The 21,595-nt window shown below is 39.6% G+C and overlaps 3 protein-coding genes across 4 annotated transcripts in view; 2 read left to right on the top strand and 1 right to left on the bottom strand.

Moving 5' to 3' along the window:
- Positions 1-50: 50 nt before the first annotated feature.
- On the bottom strand, positions 51-5,376 carry LOC108596535 (5-oxoprolinase). The gene is made up of 8 exons (XM_017982424.2): positions 5,136-5,376; positions 4,798-5,077; positions 4,429-4,741; positions 2,891-3,653; positions 2,092-2,837; positions 1,615-1,875; positions 359-1,559; positions 51-301 (listed from the first exon to the last, which is right to left on the bottom strand). Exons 1-8 carry the CDS (start codon positions 5,322-5,324, stop codon positions 149-151), a joined length of 3,906 nt encoding a protein of 1,301 aa, XP_017837913.1. The 5' UTR covers positions 5,325-5,376; the 3' UTR covers positions 51-148.
- A 3,401-nt stretch (positions 5,377-8,777) lies between these two features.
- LOC108596540 (peroxiredoxin-6) lies at positions 8,778-9,470 on the top strand (the record flags this gene model as incomplete). Its single annotated transcript, XM_033293136.1, is given in 3 exon segments — positions 8,778-9,163; positions 9,206-9,328; positions 9,330-9,470. Coding segments are annotated over 3 exon segments (570 nt in total), but the record flags the coding sequence as incomplete, so codon positions are not given.
- Positions 9,471-15,255: 5,785 nt separating this feature from the next.
- The window catches only part of LOC108596494 (potassium channel subfamily T member 2), an 83,915-nt gene continuing 77,575 nt past the window's right edge, over positions 15,256-21,595 (top strand). For both annotated transcript variants that reach the window (XM_033293226.1, XM_017982319.2), the window contains exon 1: positions 15,256-15,335. In XM_033293226.1, the coding sequence (XP_033149117.1) occupies positions 15,256-15,335 (80 nt within the window). The remainder of the gene's footprint in view (positions 15,336-21,595) is intronic.

A 21,595-nucleotide genomic window follows, 5' to 3' on the forward strand; every position in this document is an offset into this window, starting at 1 on the left:
CTAATATAAATATTCACCAAAAGTAAATTCAAGTAAAATATTGATTGGTTTTTTGTAAGTGTATATTTAATATGTGCAAGTAAAATTCATTAATTCATTTGATTAGGTGTAAGGATATGAATATAAGGGCCTCTGATCCGTTGATCGTTTAGGCAGACTCTTGTGCCTGGCGATATTCGTGGACGGTGCCGCGCTCAATGAAGCGTCTAGATTGCTCAGAATTTCCAGCAGCGTCTGCAGCTGTTGCATTGCTAGCATCTCCATAGCCGCCGCCGCCAGGAGTCTTCATGGCAAACGTATCCTGCAATGGAGTAAATAGTTAAATAACTTAGCTTATTTTTAATTAGGACACACTTACGCCAGCCTCAACATCGATGCAAGCCTTACTAGGCAGAGCTATGACACGTCCGTCGTGCTTGACGATTATGTTACGTCCACGCTTTGCGGGGCAGCCACCTGCCAGGCCGTAGGGCTGCAGAGTACGTCGCTCCGTTAGCACTGATAGCGTCAGCGGCTTGCGGAAGAGCAAATTGCGTTCGACGCCTTCGCCGCCAATGAACTGACCGCGTCCGCCAGACTCATCTGTGCGCAGGCAGAAGCGTGACAATATCATGGGATAGCGCAGCTCCAGAATTTCGGGATCTGTGATGCGTGTGTTGGTCATGTGGGAGTGCACGCCGCCAGTGCCATGCCAGCCGGGTCCAGCGCCTGCGCCACCAGCTACAGTCTCATAGTAGCCCCACTCCTCATCGCCAATGGTGATGTTGTTCATGCAGCCCTGCGAGGCGGCACAGACGCGGAATGCCTTGAGCACAGTGTCCACAATGCGCTGTGAGGTCTGCACATTGCCGCCGACGACAGCGGCGCCGTCGGAGGGATCCAGTATAGAGTTCTTGGGTATGACAATCTGTATGGGCGCCAGGCAGCCCTGATTGAGTGGCACATCGTGACCCACCATGCAGCGCAGGCAATAGATCAAAGCGGACAAGGTGATGGCACGTGGCGCATTGCAGTTGCCATAGACTTCCTCACTGGAGCCGCTAAAGTCGCAGAGCGCCGAGCCAGCGTCGACATCAATGGTAACTGTCAGATTTATGGGCGAACCATCATCCATTAGCTCCTGCGCCTTGAGTATGGAAGCGCCAGTGCGCGCCAGCGTCTCCTTGCCAATCTCACGCAGCATATCGCGCACCGCCAGCTCGGCATTCATTTGTATGTGCTTCATGTAGGCCTGCACCACATCCAGGCCATAGCAATCGATCAGCTCCGCCACCAGACTAATGCCCTTATGATTGGCTGCAATTTGCGCTTTCAAATCCGATAGATTGTCACTCAAATTGCGTGTGCCGGTTGCGCCTTTGGCGCCACTGGGCGTGGTCAGACGCTCGACAATTTGTGACTCCTGGAAAACGCCGTTCTCAACAATCAAAAAGGACTTGAAAGCAGCGCCCTCCTGCGCCAACGAAGTGGAATGCGGTGGCATCGAACCGGGTGTAATGCCACCAATATCCGCATGATGTCCACGCGATGCGACAAAGAAAACGGGACGATCTTGGTTTCTGTTTTGAAAAGCATAAATAATCAGAGATCAGCACAAGCTACAGTGCAACTTACTTGTAAAACACTGGAGTGATTACAGTAAAGTCTGGCAAATGCGAGCCACCAGCTTGTGGATGATTCGATAGTATGACATCGCCACTTTTGAGCGTCTTGCCGCGCACGCGCAGCTGATACTGCACCGTCTCCTGCATGGCGCCCAGATGCACTGGAATATGCGGAGCATTGCTCACCAGACCGCCATCCGGACCGAAGAGCGCACAAGAGAAATCCAAACGCTCCTTTATGTTCGTCGATATGGAAGTGCGTTGCAGCACTCTAAGGAAAAAGCAATTAACAATATATTAAAATAAAACTAAACTAATGTGAGACTAGAAAGACATAAATAAATAATATCAGTTCTAAAATGTTATATCTAAAGGATCTAATGCGATATTGAGTGCTGAGTATCGAGTATTGAGTATTAAAATTATAGCAACTGAGCAGTTGGGAAATGACTGAATTGGGATTGGGAATGGGTATTTATTTTATTACCTGCCCATTTGCTCGGCAATGCTCATGAAGCGATGACTGAATATGCTCAAGTGCACTGGATCTAGATCGGCATTGATGCCATGCTTGCCGCCAGCCTTGACATGCATGACCAGATCTCCAAAGGCTGTCACTTCTATGCTGCTGTCTGGCTCTGCTATAACCGTAGACAGCTGATCGATGAGCACGGCGGGTCCTTTGATCTTGTGGCCAGCACGCAGCTTGTGGGTTAAGAAAATGGGCGCATCGAAGGAGCCCTCATCAAAGTGTACGCGTGTTTTGCCCTCAGGCTGCGGCTGCGGATCTGCTGCAGCTGGTATCTGCTGCTCCGGTGGCGTCACATTCTTGCCCAGCCCACGTATGCGTATGTCATCCACAATAATGCGACGATTCTGCAGCACAAAGCCGAACTCAGTGCGATAGCGCTCCAGAAAAGTGGCATGAAAGTCGCCATAAGCTGTTAGCAGTGCTGACTGCACTGGCGCAGCTTTGGGCGTGGGCGCACACATCAGACCACCATCGGTGCCCTCAAAGCGCAGATGCAAATAGGGCTGCAGTTCAATTTGCTGAAAGCCTTGAGCTGCCAGCTTGTCATGGCATTGCTGGGAAAGTGCGTCCAAGCGATCTTTAAGCAGCGATGCGTTCGCTTCATTGTACTCCAAGCTGCTGGGCTCCTGCAGCTCCTGCACAACATCAGCCAGTGCCATGCCATAGGCGGACAATATGCCAGCATACTTGTGCACCAGCACCTGCAGTAGCAAGTTAATAAGTTAAATGAAATATGCCAAAAGGATTCACTCACCTTGCGTATGCCCAAGTTGCCCGCTATGGCGCAGGCATGTTGTCCGCCGGCGCCGCCAAAGCAGGAGAGCACATGATTGGCCGTGTCCAGGCCACGAGATTGTGTCAGTGCGCGTATGGGACGACACATTGTTTCGTTGGCCACGCGTATAAAGCCCAGAGCTACTTGCTCTACGGTCAGCTGTCTATTGTCGCCGCTGTTCCGCAAATGCTCATTGATTTCCGCTTGCAGCTCCGTAAACTTGCGCTTGGTTATTTCAATGTCCAGTGGTTCTTTTTCGGTGGGTCCGAATATCTTGGGGAAATATTCTGGCAATATGCGTCCAAGCATCAAGTTGGCATCTGTTACAGTTAGTGGGCCGCCCTTTTTGTAGCAAGCAGGCCCAGGATGCGAGCCAGCAGACTCTGGACCAACAACAAATATGCCCGAGCGGAAAAATAGACGCGAGCCACCGCCAGCGGCAACAGTGTTAATGTCCAGCTGTGGTGCCTGTATGGTCACGCCAGCTGTAGTGCTTTCAATCACATGCTCATAGCTGCCGGCATAGCGCGACACATCCGTGGAAGTGCCGCCCATATCAAAGCCTATCAAAGGCAGCTCAGTTTCCCGGCAACCAGTCAGCGCATAGCCCACCACACCACCTGCTGGCCCACTAAGTATAGCACGTGCACCGCGGAAGCTTTCCATTTTGGTCAAGCCACCATCCGACTGCATAAAGAGCACATCCACGCCAGCCAATTGATTGTCGAATCCAGACTTGAAGCTGCAATGGAGAAAGTTTGCTTGGTTCACTAAATACTAAATAAAAATGAAATATGCAACTAAATAGTGAAAAGAAAATGATTAAAAGTTAAACTAATTAGTTTGTAAATATATATTTCAAAGCGAATTGAAACTACAATAGAGAAGGATTTTTGATTAGAGCTGCTAAATATGCACGAAATATTAAATAAAAATGAAATATGCAAAATTCAACTAAATAAAGAATGAAATAATTAATAGATAAACTATTTTAGTTTGTAAATATTAAGTAAATATCTATTTAAAAGCCAATTGATTTTCGAATCCAGACTTAAAGGTACAAAAGCGTAAGTTTTTTGATTAGAGCTGCTAAATATTAAATAAAAATTAAATATGCAAAACTAAAACTAAATAATGGAAAAGAAAATGATTAAAAGATAAACTTTTTTAGTTTATAAATATTAAGTAAATGTACATTTAAAAACTGCATTAAAAAACAAAAATAAAATGTTAAATTATTTATAATAAAAATTGCATATTCTAATGTCCAAGCTATTATAAAGTTTAAGTAATTAACCCCCAACAATATTAGGGCCTAATGCCTATTAATCGTATATTTATAACTTGTTTTCTGCGAAATGGAAAATTACGATCTTAACTTTAACGCGCCTTGATTATTTTCATATAGCAACAATTAGCCTTGCATCAGATTTGCTTGTCACGCAGTTTTAATTGTCTGATAACCTGACTAAATTTATGAACGAGTAAATTACGTGAGAGTTTAGCAAGATACATACCTAGCTAGATATCGCTCGACGTGGGGTGTCAAATACGCCTCCGCACAAGCTGTGAAGCCACGAGCAACGACCTGGCACATGGGCATGGCCTGATGGGAGAGCGTAACGTGTGTAAAGCCCAGCTTGGTGGCTATCGCTCCAATGCGCACCTCATGCTCTGGGCATGCATAGCTGTGAGCCAGCACGACGGCAACTGAGTTGATGCCATGCTGACGAGCTGCAGCTAGCGAAGCACGCACTGCGTCTTCATTCACTGGCTCCATTTCCAAATACTTGGTGCCAGCCACGCCCTCCAGCACACGCCACTGTTGAGCTGCAATTAAAATTGACTTAGCACTAATGTAATTAATACTAATTTGTTATATTTACTCAGTTGACAGCGCTCCAGCTGCTGCGGCACTATGCGGCAGTCGACTTCGACTACCTCCTGGTAGAGATTTGCTGGTTTGCGTATGTTAAGATCAAAGATTTTGGGTCGCGCCTGATTGCCTATGTAGAGCAAATCGCGAAAACCTGTGTTGACCACCAGCACAACTGGATCGCCCTTGCGTTCGAGCAGCGCATTGGTGGCCACAGTTGTGCCCATGCGCACCCAACCTATCTTGGATGTATCCACCAAGCCAGAGGCAGCCAGCTCTTTGCCAGTTTCCTACAATTAATATAAAGATCACACACCCAACTCTGCTTGCCAAGCAGCGCTCGCTTACCTCCTTAAGTATGCGTCGTATGCCTTCCCTAGGCGCATCAGCGTAACGCTCGGGATCCTCTGATAATAATTTCATAGTGCGCACTCGACCGCCGGGACAGATGCACAGCACGTCGGTGAAGGTGCCACCACGATCGATAGCAAAGCAATATTTTCCGCGCTCAGCGGCGGTTGCATCGGCAGACATCATTTTTCTATATTTTTTTTACGTCTTGTCGCTCCAAAGTGAAATACAAAACTAAACGCTCCACTCATGACTGGCGCGCTTATATTTATATTTGCACTCTCTGGCGTCCGATAAAGTCTCTTATTATATCACTCTCTCGGCTGGCGGCACCCATATTTGTTTGTTTGTAACTGCATACATAAGTATTTTGTTCTGTAGGCTTGTGCTAGCTGCAATAAAGTGAATTTAGGGCTGGATAGGCATAGACAGAGACTTACTTTTGTCTGTATGTTTAAGATTAAAATACATAAGCTTGATAAATAAGCAGAATAACAGTCTCCCACTTGCCCTTCTATAAAAAATACGATCAGCTGCTGCACCTCTCAGTGTTGTCAACGATTCTGGCACAAAGTGACGCCAGATTAGCTTTAAATATTAGCTGGAAACAGCTAGATACAAACTTTAAATGATTTTTAATTTTTAAAAAATATTTTGTAGTACTAAATTTGATACAGTATGCATATTTAAAATATTTTGATAATAAAAAGTAAAAGATCTTATAAAGAAAATGTATAGTATAATTGAAAAGTATATGATTAATACATTTTAATAATTAATACTTTAATATAAACTATTCTAAATAATTAAAACTTCAAAAGAACGTCTTATTGTACTATTTTATAGTTGCATTTATTGTTAATAAATTCTGTTTTCAAAATTTATTCGGCAATACTCGTGTGTGTGTGCACACCGACAACAATTGCTGAGCGTAAATGTTTGAATGTATTAAGATTTGTTTGCGACTCACTAACATTACTACAAGTTACGCCGCTCTCTTTATCAGACAAACACACACAGATCGTAGCAATACAAATTGAGCGTAAATTGTGTGTTGGTATTGGAAATTGCCTGCACGCCACCAACACAAACACACAGAGCGCTGCTCTCTTGGTTTATGGCTCTCTGTTTACATTTTGATACTTTTACAGCTGATCTGACAATTGTTTTGAATTTAGAACTTCATCGCTATGCGTAGTTTAAAATTTACAAACAACAACGTGGCTTAGGTAGCAAGCCAAGCGTCTTTGTAATTTAGCAGAAATTTCTGGTTTTAGCTTGTCCCCTGTCGCATCTCACAAACAACCATATACATATATATATATATATGTATATACACTGCTATGTAGGTTGTCTTAATTGCTTTGTTATCTACGCCCAGCATACAAAATGGCTTAGGCTTGTTGTTCACAAAATTTTCCACTGATCGCCACGGGTTTCTAAAGTTTATTGCGTTGTAGTTTGAAGGTCTGTTGGCTGGCAGTCAAAGCAAAACAGACTGTACTTTGTTTTATTCTTTTTAATATGCCCTCTAACTGTTCTAAGCATTGGCTTTATATCAATTTTTGGTTATTTAATGCGCATGCTGCTGACTTCTTGAGCGCCAGCAGATATCTAATCAGTTTACAGTTAGATAGCCGAATAGAAACGAATAATTCATATACGTATTAGCCGCTGAGAGCAAATCTATTGCAGTATTAGTAAATTGTATGGAGTTTACACACACAAGTGAACAATCTGGTGCTCTCTTTAAAAATAGCCGAAGGCACGACGAGCGCAACAAGTTATTGCTCATATGTGTGCACACCGACAACAGCAGCTGAGCGTAAACGTTTGCATGTATTGGCAATTGTATGGCACTCACTAACACTACAACAGTGTGAGCCGCTCTCTTTGCTTTGAGATTTACACAGAGCTCGTAGCAACACGCATTGAGCGTAAAATGTGTTTTAGTATTGGAAATTGCCTGCACATCACCAACACAAGCACACATATTGTTGCTCTCTTGGCCTAGAGCTCTCTGTTTACATTTTTATGCTTTTGCAAAACTTAAAACAGCTGATCTTACAATTGCTATAACTTTAAGACTATAAACAGTCATAGTTTGCCTAATTTAAACAAAAAACTAAACGTAGCTTAGGTAGCAACTGTACTTTATTTGTTATTTCAACAGAAATTTCTGGTTTTCAGTTTGTCCCCGACCCGTCACATTTCTATGTACACAACAACATGTTCAGAGCTAGTCGGACAGCTAGTTTGTTTTTTTAATATACATCCGGCATACAATATGGTTAAGGGCTTGTTGTTCACAAAATTTTCCACTGATCGACACGTGTATAGTTTTTATTGCGTTGTTCTAGTTTGAAGGTCTACATAGAACTAGAAAAACACTGTACTTATATTGCGTTCTAGATTTGGGTTTAAAATGACTAAAATTGCTCAATAAACCAAAACTTCATATTTACTTCATTTGTTTAACATTTATCCATGCAAACTTGTTGAATGCAGAAATGGATCTGATCAGCTGTAGGCTAGACAGTCGAATAGAAACGAAGAATTCCTATACATATTAGGCACTGAGAGCAAATCTATTGTAGTATTAGTAAATTGTATGGAGTTCACACACACAAATGAACAATCTTCTGCTCTCTTTAAAAATAGCCGAAGGCACGACGAGCGCAACAAGTTGTTGCTCATGTGTGTGCACACCGACAACAGTTGTGTTGGTAATTGTATGGCACTCACTAACACTACTACAGTCTGAGCCGCTCTCTTTGCAAAACAATCACACAGAGCTCGTAGCAACACAGACGAGCCCCCGCATTGAGTGTAAAATGTGCGCTTGTATTGAATTGCTTGGAAGACACACAACACAAGCGCAGAAATTTTTCGCTCTTGTTTGTTACTCTCTGTTTTACGTTTTTTTGCGGTAATCCAACTAGGATCTCAGCTGTTTTGGAGATGCCAAGCTTTCACTTCATTAATATAAATGTAATATTACACTAGCTACAGCTTGCAAACTGTACTTTTTTTCTTTAGAAAAATAGAAATTTCTAGACTGCTGCTGTTGTCATGCTAAATGATCGCGGCTCAGCCTAAATATAACACATACGTGTGCCTATTACTGTTTAATATTTGTATAAACACATGTAGCTCTCATCTTTACTTGGCCTTACATTCTATTGCTTTTCTATATTAGGCTTGACTTGATGGCCTCTAATTATAAATATATATAAACACATCTCCATATATGAAGTACTTTCATATAAGTACATACATGTGTCTAAATAATCACTTAATCAACTATATACACATACATATATTTATTCGTTTTATATGCGAGATAAGAACGACATGTGCTCATGAACTCAACCAACAGGTCTCGTCACATTCTCTCTCACTTCTTCTCATTGGGCTGAGGTTCGTCGGAATCGTATAAAAGCGAGCTCTGTTTGACTACCGAGTATCAGTGAGCTAACTGGCTTCAAGCAGTGAACATTGAAAAAAAACAATCAAAAACTAAAATATTAACAAAATGCGTCTAGGACAGACACATTATGCTGGGCAGAAATTTAAGCTGCGAGGGCAGTTTGTAGTTTTAATTTTAATTATAACTACACTAGCTAACAAATAAAATATAAACTCTCTAGCTGGGTAGTGCTCTTCTCTCACCCCTCCGACTTTACTCCGGTGTGTACCACCGAACTAGGACGAATAGCGGTGCATCAGCCTGAATTTGCTAAGCGTAATGCCAAGTGTTTGGCGCACTCTGTGGACGAGTTGAACTCGCATGTGGACTGGGTTAACGACATCAAGTCGTACTGCCTAGATATTCCCGGCGAGTTCCCTTATCCCATTATTGCTGATCCCACACGCGACTTGGCTGTCTCCCTGGGCATGTTGGATGAGGATCAGAAGAAGGATCCCGAAGTCGGCAAGACCATTCGTGCGCTCTTCATCATCAGTCCCGACCACAGAGTTCGCCTATCCATGTTCTATCCCATGTCCACTGGCCGCAATGTTGAGTAATTAATATTTTATATTTTTATAACATTCTATTTATTTAGTGAGATACTTTGCGTGTGATTGCTCTCTGCATGACCGATCGCTTCGAGGTTCAGCTCGCCGCCAATGGACACGCACCAAATCATGATTTTGACCCTGTACGAGAGTGAGGCCACAGCTTTCCCAAGGGCTTGATAAGTCTCATGCCATCCGCGTTAACTATGTGCGCACCACTGAAAATTACTAGATGGAGATTGCTTTTTTATTTTTTTATATATCATATCAGATTATCAGTTGTTGTTGTTGGAGTTGAAGAAACATACATTTAAATAAATATATAAGTTTTAATTGGCTAGACAATAGTATATGGATTTATTATTTGAGCGCTAGTAGCTTTGCTTTGGCACTGCAGTGTAAAGAGCTTGAGCAAGCTTTTGGGCAAAGCTTTCGCTCAGCTGTTTTTGATAAGCACAACAAGTAAAACGGCAGCAGCAACAACAAGAGCAGCAGCAGCAATAGCTAACGGCTTGTTACATACGCCGACGCCGCTGCCGCTGCCGCCGCTTAAGTCTGCTTCTTGTCGTTTCTTTAGTCGCAGTTCACAATTCGCCATGCGCGCGTTCGGTTGCTCTGGAGTCAACATCAGGCGCTGAATAAGTAAAGCTTTGGCATAACGGTTATTTGCATTGGTCTTTATCGAAATTATTTGCTCTTTACACTTACATCGCGACTTGAATAAACTTGATTGTGTTCTTTCTTTATGGCTGGTGTTTGTCCACCTAATGAATCGAATTGTAATAATACTTGAATACACGTTTATTTATATTGTGCATATGTGAGTGTGTGTGTCTTTTTATATAAAAGTGTGTGTGTGTGCGGTTCCTGACATGCCCATGGGGCACGCTATACTCTAAGTGCTCTGATCGTTTATGCGTAACGCGTTTCATCTTAGACTTAGTCTCTTATGCCAAAAACTACTAAATTTCCGTGAAAAGTTTTGTGTCCATGCAGCAAATGCAATAGGCTAAGCAACAACAGCAACGACAACAACAGCAACGAAAAGTTTAGTGTTTTGCAAAAGTTTTTGATGACAAAGCAGATAAAATATGCGTGTGGAAGAAGAACATTTACATCTTTAGCAGTAGTGTTAAAGAGCCTCAAAAGGTAAAAGATTTACGCCAATTGCTTCTGCTGAATTATGCATTCAATTAGCAAAGAAAGTGAAGCAACAAGACAAAGAATTTATTTATTTAGCAGCAGCAGCAGTTTGTGTTGTGGGCCACTATTTTATTAAATATGAACTATTTAATTGATTAAATATATTATAGTATAGTACAAACCTTAAATGCCTTTTATTATTAAGCTTGCAGCTTAATTAGCTGCTGCCTACGGCTTGCTTAACTTCATGCTTGAGCTTTCACATTTGTTTTTGAAATGAAACCTTTCTCATATTAATGTCCTTACAAATGTGACACACAAAAAGGTTAAACTACAAACGTTTGTCCTTCATGTCGCTCGATACACAACAACAACAGTTGTCCAAACAACCTGCCCGCTCATCCAGGTTAATCTCACTCTTGGGCACTCACTAACCAACAATACAAACAGACAAACAGACAGACAGTCAGCCAGCCCCCACAAAAGTTAAATAAATAAATATTTAAATATAATTTAAAGCTTATAAGGGATCATTTTAGAGGTAAGCTTAAAAACCTGTAAGCCAGCCAACCAGCAGGCAAATAAATACCTAGGGGGCCAAACTGTTGGCGTCAGAGATCAGTGAAGTGAAACATTTTGAGTGAAAAATTAACAAAGCCTCAGCGTGAACTTTTTGTTTTATAATTTTATTATTGTATTTTGAAGTGCTTAACATATTGCGAGCGCCAAAATTTCCCCAACGACGACACTTTATAAAATGTTAATTTTAATTAAGAGCTGGCAGTAATATGTACTGTATACAATGGGCCAAAGTCGAGTGGAGCAGCAGCGACACAATGATACACAGAGAGAGGCAAAACAGTTGATGAAGCAGCAGGTGAAAGAGCTGCCACAAGTGTGGGTTGGTGGTTGGGGGTGGTGCCGACGACGCTTCGCATAAGAGGAAAATGCGAATTTTGCTTTTGTTGCTGTGAAAAGCAGGTCAAGTTATTCTTATAAAATATTCCAAGTGCTCGACAAGTCGCCAAAAAATAAAAAAAAACGAAGCAACAACAACCACAGCAGCAACCAATGTGGCCACGGATATGCGTAACGCCTACGCGTTGTCGAGAGTGTGAGTGTGTGAGCTTGGAGGACTTTCGGATAATACCCAAACAACAGTCGGGTTTGCTTTGAGGCAGCAGACGCCAAACACCAGGCAACGAGGCATCAAGCACACAACACAACTTATGACTGACGACTGGCTGATGGGACATTGTGAGACAAAAGAATAATAAAGCTCGCAACCGTGTAAAGAAAAACAAAACAAAGTGTAATAGTTGTTGTGACTAAGGCGTAGCTGACGTCTAAATACGCTACAAATATTAATTGGCTAGCTATAAATTCATATTTTTAACAAACATATGTCAATTTGAATTTCAAGCTCAACACATCAATTGTTAGTCCTTTACCCAAAGGGTATTAGCTATGAAAACAGCAGCTTAGCTCATCTCAGCTCATCTTCAGCTGCTGCTGCTGCTGCTGATTTGGCCTACAATGCCAGCTGGTGTTGATTCTGATGACATTGAGGGCGCCAAGGGGACACGGCAAAAAGCTTTTGAGAGACCGCACAACATAAACAGACAAAAGAAATATCAGCTAGGCAATTATTGTTGATGAATATGTACGAATTGTGTATAAATGCGAGACAACCACGAACACAGTTCAAACACGCAAAACATTGTTTTATTTATTATGTAATTTAGTGCTAGTTGGTATAGACCTATATACAATAATTTCTTATCTATAGCCGCCGCTCGTAATGAGTTTCGAGGCTAGTGTCCTTTTTGTAGCGCAGTCTATAAATCACAAATATGAATTTGCTACCAAACATAATTAAGGCATAAGGTCTCGATGTATAAATAATGGGTCAGACTCATTTATGCGCGTATATTTAGCAGCTTGTCCTTTTTTGTTTTTGTTTTTAATTTCGCTTCATAAATAATGATTAGAAAATTAAATGCGTGTGCCGCACATTTGGGCACGCAGCCCTGGTGTGAAAAAAAATACATTTACTCCTTTTATGCATAAAATTTGCTGAACAAAATTGTTGGTCGGTCAACAGGGCTTGACCGCGGCGGCGGCAAATGTTTTATGCTCTTAATTAAAATTTGTTACAAAATTGATTTGCTTGTGTTAAATTGTTTGCAGACTTAATTCAATCGTTTAATGGATTTAATAGCTGCGTTCTTTAAAAATAATTGCATGCATTCGAGTTTATTTTATACTTTTAAATTTAAGTTACACTTAATAAATAAACAAAGTTACAATTAAATATAAAAAATGAAATAAACAGCAAATTCATCAGTTGTTTTTTATGCATTATTGTACTAAAGTATGTATAAATAAAAGAGTCTTAATTTATTTAACAATTACTTTGCTTAAGCAAATAGTGTTACCTGCTAGTGGCTCCATCTGTTGTATGCGCTGCTTACTAATTTCATGTGTGTAAAACTGTTGCGCACTTTTAGGCTGCGTTTTGACTTAAAGTTATTTAAATATTTTTTTTTCGCAGAAGTAAATTATAAAAAATTGTAAGAAAATGTTTTACTGTATTTTAAATATTTTGAATGTTATGTTTACATTTTAATATAATAAACATGTTCTTGCTGAAATATATTAAATTATGCATAAAGTTAAGATAAACAAAAACTTGTTGAAACTTGTTCAAAAATGCTTGTAATAGAATTTTACATATTTTTATTTATTAAAAGTAAAAGTTGTCTTATTTTTAAGATTATATGTATTTAAAAGTCTTAAATTATATTTCTAAGCTCAAAAAATCTTTTAAAGCAAATTTGCTGCCGAACAAATTTGCTAAGCTCATTTAGCACTTGAATTAATTTAATAACATAATTTAAATCTACAGTGTGAGCACACTTTTCGCTTGTTTACACACGCACACACACACACGCATTAATCGTCTAATGCGCAAAGATTTATCTTATAATAAATGCCACGCATGAAACTCTAAATATAAACTAAAAACTAATTTAAAAGCGCTCTGCTGGCTGCTGTAGCCAATTAGATAAACTAGCTGCAGCTTGCGAAGACAAATGTGTAGCGCAAATTAGCTGTAACTAATTAAAAACACTTTAGGGTGTGGGCTATAACATATTTAATATGCTATGGGGCAAGCTTTTATATGCGCGCAAATTTAATTAATCTGTCGCGCAGGCAACGAATTTTGGAAAATATATTTTGGCTGCACCTGTTGGGCGGGCGCTAATCCACGGGGCGTGCAATAATTGCTTAAATTTTTCACAAACGGCAACAACAAGTGGCAGCCAGGGCTAACAATTTATGTGGCAGCAACGCAATTTGTTTGCTCTCTCGACTAAGGCTTGGGGAAATGATTTGATTACGCTGCTGGGCCAACTGATCGGAGGTAGGATTGTCCCGTTGGCTTTTGGCTTTTAGGTGTGAGCCAAGTGAAGTGCACTGTTGGTCTGCCCATTCAGACGAGTGTCTCTTGTATGTTTTGTTTGGTTCTTATAAAAAAAACACTGATTTGACGTTGATTTGTTTGTGCGCTTGGGCGTTGTTTTTGTTGCTGACTTCTATTGTTAAAATGGAAAATAAATGGTAAAGTATTTGCTGAATGAAAAATATACAAGCATATTAGGATTATTTATAAAATACCATGGCAAAGGCAAACAAATTGAATTAAAAATAGGTTTTCGTGCATAAAATAAATTCTTTGTTGTTGAGCTCTTTGCCATTGTTTGTTTGCTATCAAACGAGCAAAATAGACAAGAATAAAATATATACATATATATATTCTTGTGGTATTATTAGCTTTGCGTATAATTTCATTATGTTGAAATATATATACATATGTGCTCTAAACTGATAACACAAACAATGGACAATGACGTGCGGCAAATGTGTGAATATATTTAAATAACATGATTAGAAGTTTATAAAGAAATATATTATAATATATATGCTCTAAATTTTATTAAAATAAGCCTAAGACAGTTGATGAGCAAACATTGAACGAGTTGCTAAATATTTAATAAATAACAAATGAAACTTTCGTCTTAGCAACTAACATAAAATTGTCTTACTCTAAGCTTCGTTATCAATTAATTGTATAAATTTTATGTTTGCTGTTCATACTTTAAAAGCCTCTAGCATCAAAACGAACCAACAGCTAAGCATAGGCGAACCTTTTACATTTAATTGGGTCTTACTTTTGCCTTAAAAATATTTAAGATTATTTAGTCTCATTATTTTGTTTTGCGCTTTTCTGTGTTGAGCTACTGCTTAGTATTTCAAACTTCCTTATTTAAAAATATATCGACCGCACAACTAGCAGCAGCCAAAAATCTCAATTCAAAGATAACAGAAACCAATTTTTGTTTATATTGATTGCAGTGTTCGCTGGTTTTGCATTGCTTTTGTGACATGGAAATCGATTGGAATTGAATTTTTGCTTTGATAGCAACGAGCTGTGGCAAGTGGGACAAGAGCAGGCGCCAAGGTGTAAGCCTGGTGCAAGACATTCGCCAATCTGTGGACGCGCCTACGTTCGCCACGGCCCAATCGGGCTAGTGGCGGTTACCTGCTGACTGGCACAAGTGCGTCACGCGAGGATGAGCTGCTGGGCGTGACAGGACGTAGGCGCCTGGCAGTTGCTGGCAGTGGAGGTGGTGGTGGTGGCAGGCGCAATGATGCAACAGCTGTCGCAGCAACTGGCAATGAGTGTTTAATTAATGTGACGGACTTTAGTGATTTTCAAGCGGCTGTGGCAGTAACAGAAATTGAGCAAGAAGCAGCTGAACAAGCAACAGCGACGACAGTTGGAGAATTAAAAGTGCCAAGCGCCAGCGCCAGCGCCAGCGCCAGCGCCAGCGCCAGCAACAGCAACAACATTAACACAAGCAACTCAAGCAACACAAGCAACAACAATATGTCACGCATTTTACAGCCTCGTTATCGTTTCCGTGATCTGCTGCTGGGCGATTTCTCTTTCAACGATGATGGCGAAAGGTAAGTGCTCACTCATATACTAATTGTACGCCCCCAACTTTAGCAGCTGTGACCACTCAGACAGCTACTATCATCATCATTATGCATATTGCGCATACGCGCTGTTGTACGCCTTTGCGCTGCAGCTGTGGCTTTTTCTTTTAATTGCAATTAAATGCCAACTAGAAATAATTTTAATTGCATTTCCTTACTGCGCGCACAAGGCACAGGACTCGCCCACATCACACACAGTCACAACGTCACTGCAAGTGCTCAGGCATAATTTATGACACTCTATGGTTAATCGATGTATCGATTTTCACTTGACATACTGACGTAGGACTTGGGTCGCTGTACCGTCCCGTACGGTTCAATAATCGGCTCAATTATTAACAAAAAGTAAAGGGCAAAATGTGCTTAGTTCCAGAGTTCGATAAACTTGTTCGATAAACTTCATTTAGATGACGTAAGAGGGTATTTTTTTTACTGAGCTTTGTGTGGTTAATAATGAAGCAAACTGTACGGCTCAAGGATTGTTTGGTTAATAATGAAGCTCAAGGATTCAAGAAAATTATTCTAGCAATCTAGATCAAGAGATCTGAACTTAAACAAATAGATGCCGAATATAAATATAAAGAATAATATAATATTTTAATCTGATTTTTAATATTCTATATAGCTCAATTTCTTATGCTGTCCTACTCTATAGCTATTGAAACAAAAATCTTTCTAAAGTGCCAACAAATAAATTGTCAAGCTCGTGCCAATGGACCTTTCGCCAAATACCACATACACTTGATTATTTGCTCTAAAGCATTTAGCTGTGCTAACAAAATTCTCTCTTGCCCAGCAACAATATATATAAAAGCTTATATGCACTTATATTTACACGCCCACTCCAGTTTCAAATCAAATGCTTGTGTCAAGTCCTAACGTATTTGAATATTGCAACCAATCGATATGCACAGATTTTGTTTGGTTTTTGATGCTAAAGTGCAATCGATGTCACAGAAAATGTGTGAGGTGTAAAATTAAACAAAAAAAAGAATAAAAAAGGAAATGAAATTTGATTTTCATGCGCATTGATTTTGTGCTTTATGCTTTGTTTTATTATACTTGCAGTCAATTCAATGAATGCAATGCTCATTGTTGGCTGCTTTTAACAATGAGCAATGAAATTACAAAAAAAAAGGAAGGAAGAAGAGCTGGATATTGTATGCAGAGCATTTGATTAGCGCAGCAGGATTGCTGGAAATTGAAATTTTAAATTGAACTGCAGAAAGCAGCAAAAGTGAAAATTCGAAATTAAAAATTTGTTAGCTCAAGCTTAAAGTTGCAATCCCATAGCAAATGTAAATTAATGTTTAATTGTTGCTACATACAAATTTATTATGTGACAATTATTGGCAATAAATAAATGTATCTTTATTGAGATTAGAGACGGACAGAGCGTAATTCGATATGCAACTATAAATATTATTTTAATACTTTAACAACCGATAAGACAATTTATGTTAAATCGAGCTTTAGCTTTACAATTTTTATGCATTAAACTATTGTCTCTTGCTATCTACAATTTAGAGCAACATAATGTTGCTTTAGCCTTATAATTGGGTAGTAAACATGTCAATTAATGGGCCATAAGCAAAAGCAGCTTTAGTCAGTTCGATGGAGGACTGCACAACTCTATTTTATATTTGTTATTATATTATCAACGCATTTGATAAAGCATTGCATATGAAACGATTCTATAAGCTCTTTAGCTAAAATAAATTGCACTCGTCACATATTTGTGCGTAACAATAAAAAGATTACAGTGAAGTCTCTTTGAAAGGTTGGCCAACTCAAGCAAATTATATAATTTTCAAGTGGCTAAGTTTTAAATTGATATAACGATTCGTGTATTGCGCACTCAACAAGTTTTGAAATGGCTGCAAGTTGCTGCAGCAGCCCTGGCTGAGCGAACTGTTGCTCAGCAGCAGCTGCAGTTTTCCCATTTGCTTGGCTGTGTTTATTTTAAGGATCACGGCTGAACGTCCTTAGCTCACGTTGCGTATTATCGTTACCTGCTCTATATATAGTATTAGTCATATCAAATAAACATTTGAACTTATAAGCATGCGTGTGTAAATTGCTTCAGTATTGCAAATTAGTTGCGCATACGCCGCGTTGCTCGCGTGCCAAAAGCAGTCCAGTGGGTGCCATAAGCGCTCCTTTGACGCTTTACGCACCATAAACTGCGTGTGTGTTTGTGTGTGTGCTGTGTGTGTGTGTAAAATCATATTTTGGCTGGCAATGCCAACACTTGCATTTAATGTGGCGTAAATATTTTAATTTTTTATAAGCTTGTATTGCTGCTCAGCTGCTGTGGAGTGCGACGTGCGTAAGTGGCCGTGGCAGTTGCCTTTCTAATGCCACGTAAAGTGCCCAAACCACTCTTGTGGCCTCTGCTGGCTTTGTGCCACCTAAAATGCCTGCACGTCCTTTGTTATAACTTGTAGCCCACCCCATACAAAAAAAAGCGAGGCAACAAAAATAAAATGAAATACAAATTTGGTGCTACGCTAAACACAATTTAGTAAACAAGTTTAATTTAAAGCGCAAAGCAAAAACTTTAAATAAATTACTGCGTGCGCTTAATAATTTTTAATTTAATTATTATAAATTATAGCGTATTGCAGCGTCGTCTTGAACTGCTGTGCATAATTTTTAATGCTTGTTCATTGTGGACTTAAGGGCTTTGGCACAGGCACCTTTGTGCCTAACCCTTTTGAGCGCCGAAAAACAAAACGCAACGGAACGCTTTGTTTCCGTAGCTATGTAAAATATTTAATATATAAGCATATTGTATGTGTGTGTGTGCTTAAACAGGCCACAAGTGCGACGACAGTCTTGAGATTTATGCAAAAAAATTTTAATAGCTTTATGTGCAGCATAAACTATGCAGAGCTCCATTTAATTGCCTGTCCAAATGTCTGAAGGGGTGCCCAATGTAAATATTTAACGATAGCACGTGCTGGCATGCATACTAGTGTGTGTATGTGTGTGTGTGTGTGTGCTAGCAAGTTATTAATTTGTTGCATGCCTTGACAACTGCTGTGGTATGCTCATATTTTTTATTTGTTGGGGTTAACTGCGCGTTCAGCAGAAAAATAAAATTGCTCACACTCTTTTGCCTTCATTAGCAGCAAAATTTAACAGCACATATATATTTCATGGTCAAGTGAATGCTTAAAGCACATATATATACATATTTTTTTTTCTTGCTCAATTAAGCACAGCAACCAGAAAAGGGTTTGCTGCTTCCAGCAGACGTTGCGAAAAGTTATCTCATTATAACTAAGTAGGGATGACTATATAGCGAAGATGTCGACGCACTCAGGTTGGCGGCTGCTGTGTGGCTGAGTAATGGCAAATTACTTGTTTTTCGCACGTTTAACGCAATTTTGTGTAAACAAGCGCCGGATGGAACTTGAAAAATAAAAAGCAAAGCGTAGCGTAAGAGAATCCGCTTGTTTGTTAAGTAAATTGAAATTGCACAAAGCAAACGGAACGTAAATTAAATAAAATAAGCATAAAGACTTAAAGTTATATTTGTTGTTTAATTATTAGTAAATTTTTCAAATGCATGCGCCTAAGCCTTGGGGCGTGCACTCATTAATGAGTTTGCCAAACAAGTTTGAGTGGCTGCAAATAAACTTGAGCCGTTAGCACTAGTTGCATCTGCGAAACTTGCAGTTTTTGACAGCAACTTTGCGCGCGCACACACACATGCACACTCGCACATACGTGCAGTTAATTTCAGCAAATCCATAGAGTATGCAATGTAATCATAAAACTTTGAGCGCAAGTGGACCGCACTTGCGTCAATCATTTGCATACATTGCTAAGCCAACTACTAACTCTTGGCCCGCATACCTGTTTACTTGTGTGTGTGTCTCTCTCTCTCTCTGTGTGTGTGTGTTGCCATGTTGTCTGATTTCTTTTGCATTTTTTCGTTTCGTAGTTATGTTGCAACCTTGCCTGGCAGCCAGTCAGTCAGTCAGTCTGTCCGTGAGGGCTGCTATAATTATCTTGCAATAGCAGCATGTGGAGTATGCAACATTCTGTAGGGGCAGCCTTTGTGTGTGTGGCTTCCCCACTGAGCGTTGGCAGGTCCTACGCGTGCATCTGCTTAAGACCCACGCGTGTGTGAGTTTAATTTGCATTATGCATGCATTAAGTGCTATTTATACGTTTACATGCTGTTTTGCAATTCCAAGTCCTTCACTCAGCCGACTCGCTATCGATCAGTGCGCAGCATGTTTAATGCATAGTTGGGCCGTGTAATTTGCAAAATACGTAAACAACTTCGCATAGGCTCGAGCTATTGTTAACCTCAATAAAGCAACAATTTAACACAATTTGTGGTTGAGTAAATTGTATTGTATTTTTATTTACAAAGAATTGCGTTTAATTCTAAGTTCAGGCTCTTCACTCTACTGCGTTGAAGCCTCTCACTCCTTGTTAATTTGCTGCCTGCAGTGCAGCTGCAGCTCACTAAATTACTAATACTAACTAATACTTATGTAAACAATTTGCATAGGCTCGAGCAATTTTTAACGTGTGAATTGTATTGAAATTCTTAATTGAGCAACAATTTAATACAAGTTGTGCTTAAGTAAATTGTATTGTTTTTAATAGACAAATAATTGCATTTAAATCTAGGCGCTAATCTCTCACTCTCTGTTAGTTTCTTTAACGCTCTCAAAAGCTGGCTGCTGTGCAGCTATAGCTCACTAATCAATTGTAGAATTTTAGTTTTCATTACTCACGTCAATAACTTGCATAGGCTCGAACTTTTGTTAATAGCATTCAAATTCTCAATTGAGCAACAATTTGTCGCAAAACTAAATTGTATATTTTTTTTATATACAAACAATTCCATTTAAGTTGACGCTCTTCACTCTACTGCGTTATAACCTCTCACTCTTAGTTAATTTGTTTAGCACTGTCATAAGCTGCCTGCTGCGCAGCTGTAGCTCAATAACTAATTGTGGCATTTTATTAGTCACGTAAGCAACTTACTTAGGCTTTAACTATTGTTAACAAGTAAATTGCATTTAAATTCGCGCAATTTTTAACCAGTGAATTGCATTTAAATTCACAATTGAGCAACTATTTAACACAATTTATGGTTAAGTAAATTGTATTGTGTTTTTATCTACAAAGAATTCCTTTTAATTCTAAGCTCTCACTCTTTGTTAGCTCTCAAAAGCTGTTGGCTGCGCAGCTGTAACCAATTGTAGAATTTTAGTTTTCATTATTCACGTACAAAACTTGCATAGGCTCTAACGACTAAATTGCATTTAAATTCCAATTCTACAACAATTTAATACAATTCGTATTGTTTTTTTTTATCTACCAACAATGCCATTTAAACGTTCTAACCTCCCACTCTCGGCTAGCTCTCAAAAGCTGCCTGCTGCGCACCAACCAATTGCAGCATTTTAGTTTTCATTACTCAACCATAAATTATTGATCCAATTATGGATCTAAATGCAAATGTGAGCTGCCTTATGTTTAGCTTATGTGCATATTAAATTTAATACAATGACACCTGTCGTACGTGTGCTATGAATTTTTCACCACAAAATATAATAAAAAAAATATATCTATTTGCGTAATGTGCTTTAACTTTTAGCTATAAAATTTGCATAAGCCGTGCCCATCAAGGCGGCTCACAAAAGGCCCGAAAAACGTCAGAAGGCCGCACAGGAGAGTAAGCGATTCATTCATACAGTTTGTCAGTAGGTTGGACAGACAGACAGACAGACACAGTATCCTTCAGTTCCACATGGCTTGTTGTGATATTCAGTTTGATTCGGTTTGATTTGGAATTCAAAAGGATATCCGCTTGGTTGGGCTAGGTTGCGTCTGTCTGTCTGTGGATTGGCTTTGCTGTTGACTCAACAATGCAACGTTGACTTCGTTTGCGTAGGCGTTACGGTAACCGTTGGTAACCTGGCTGGCAAGCTGGCTTTGATAATTGATAAAAACGCGCTGCTCATGCATGGCCAATAATTAAATTTATATAGAAAGCCAACTGACAATGTTATATTGTAAAATGTTGTGCAGTTAATTTGTGGCACACAATGAACATTTCTATAGCCTATATATATATATTTGTGAAGCATTGCTTTATGTACTTGTACTAACAATAAACTGGCAAAAGCAAAGCTATTAAATGCGCCATTGAGCAATGGCTCTTTGGAAAATTGAACGCCATGAAAACGAAAAGC

The sequence above is a fragment of the Drosophila busckii genome, chromosome 2R, assembly GCF_011750605.1.
Source record: "Drosophila busckii strain San Diego stock center, stock number 13000-0081.31 chromosome 2R, ASM1175060v1, whole genome shotgun sequence".
Taxonomy (NCBI): Eukaryota; Metazoa; Arthropoda; class Insecta; order Diptera; family Drosophilidae; genus Drosophila; species Drosophila busckii.

Coding starts and splice junctions, on each gene's coding strand:
- LOC108596535 (XM_017982424.2), bottom strand. CDS start 5,324: ATGATGTCTGCCGATGCAACCGCCGCTGAGCGCGGAAAATATTGCTTT. Junction 5,078..5,135: donor TACGACGCATACTTAAGGAG/GTAAGCGAGCGC, acceptor TATTAATTGTAG/GAAACTGGCAAAGAGCTGGC. Junction 1,876..2,091: donor ATTGCCGAGCAAATGGGCAG/GTAATAAAATAA, acceptor CTTTTTCCTTAG/AGTGCTGCAACGCACTTCCA.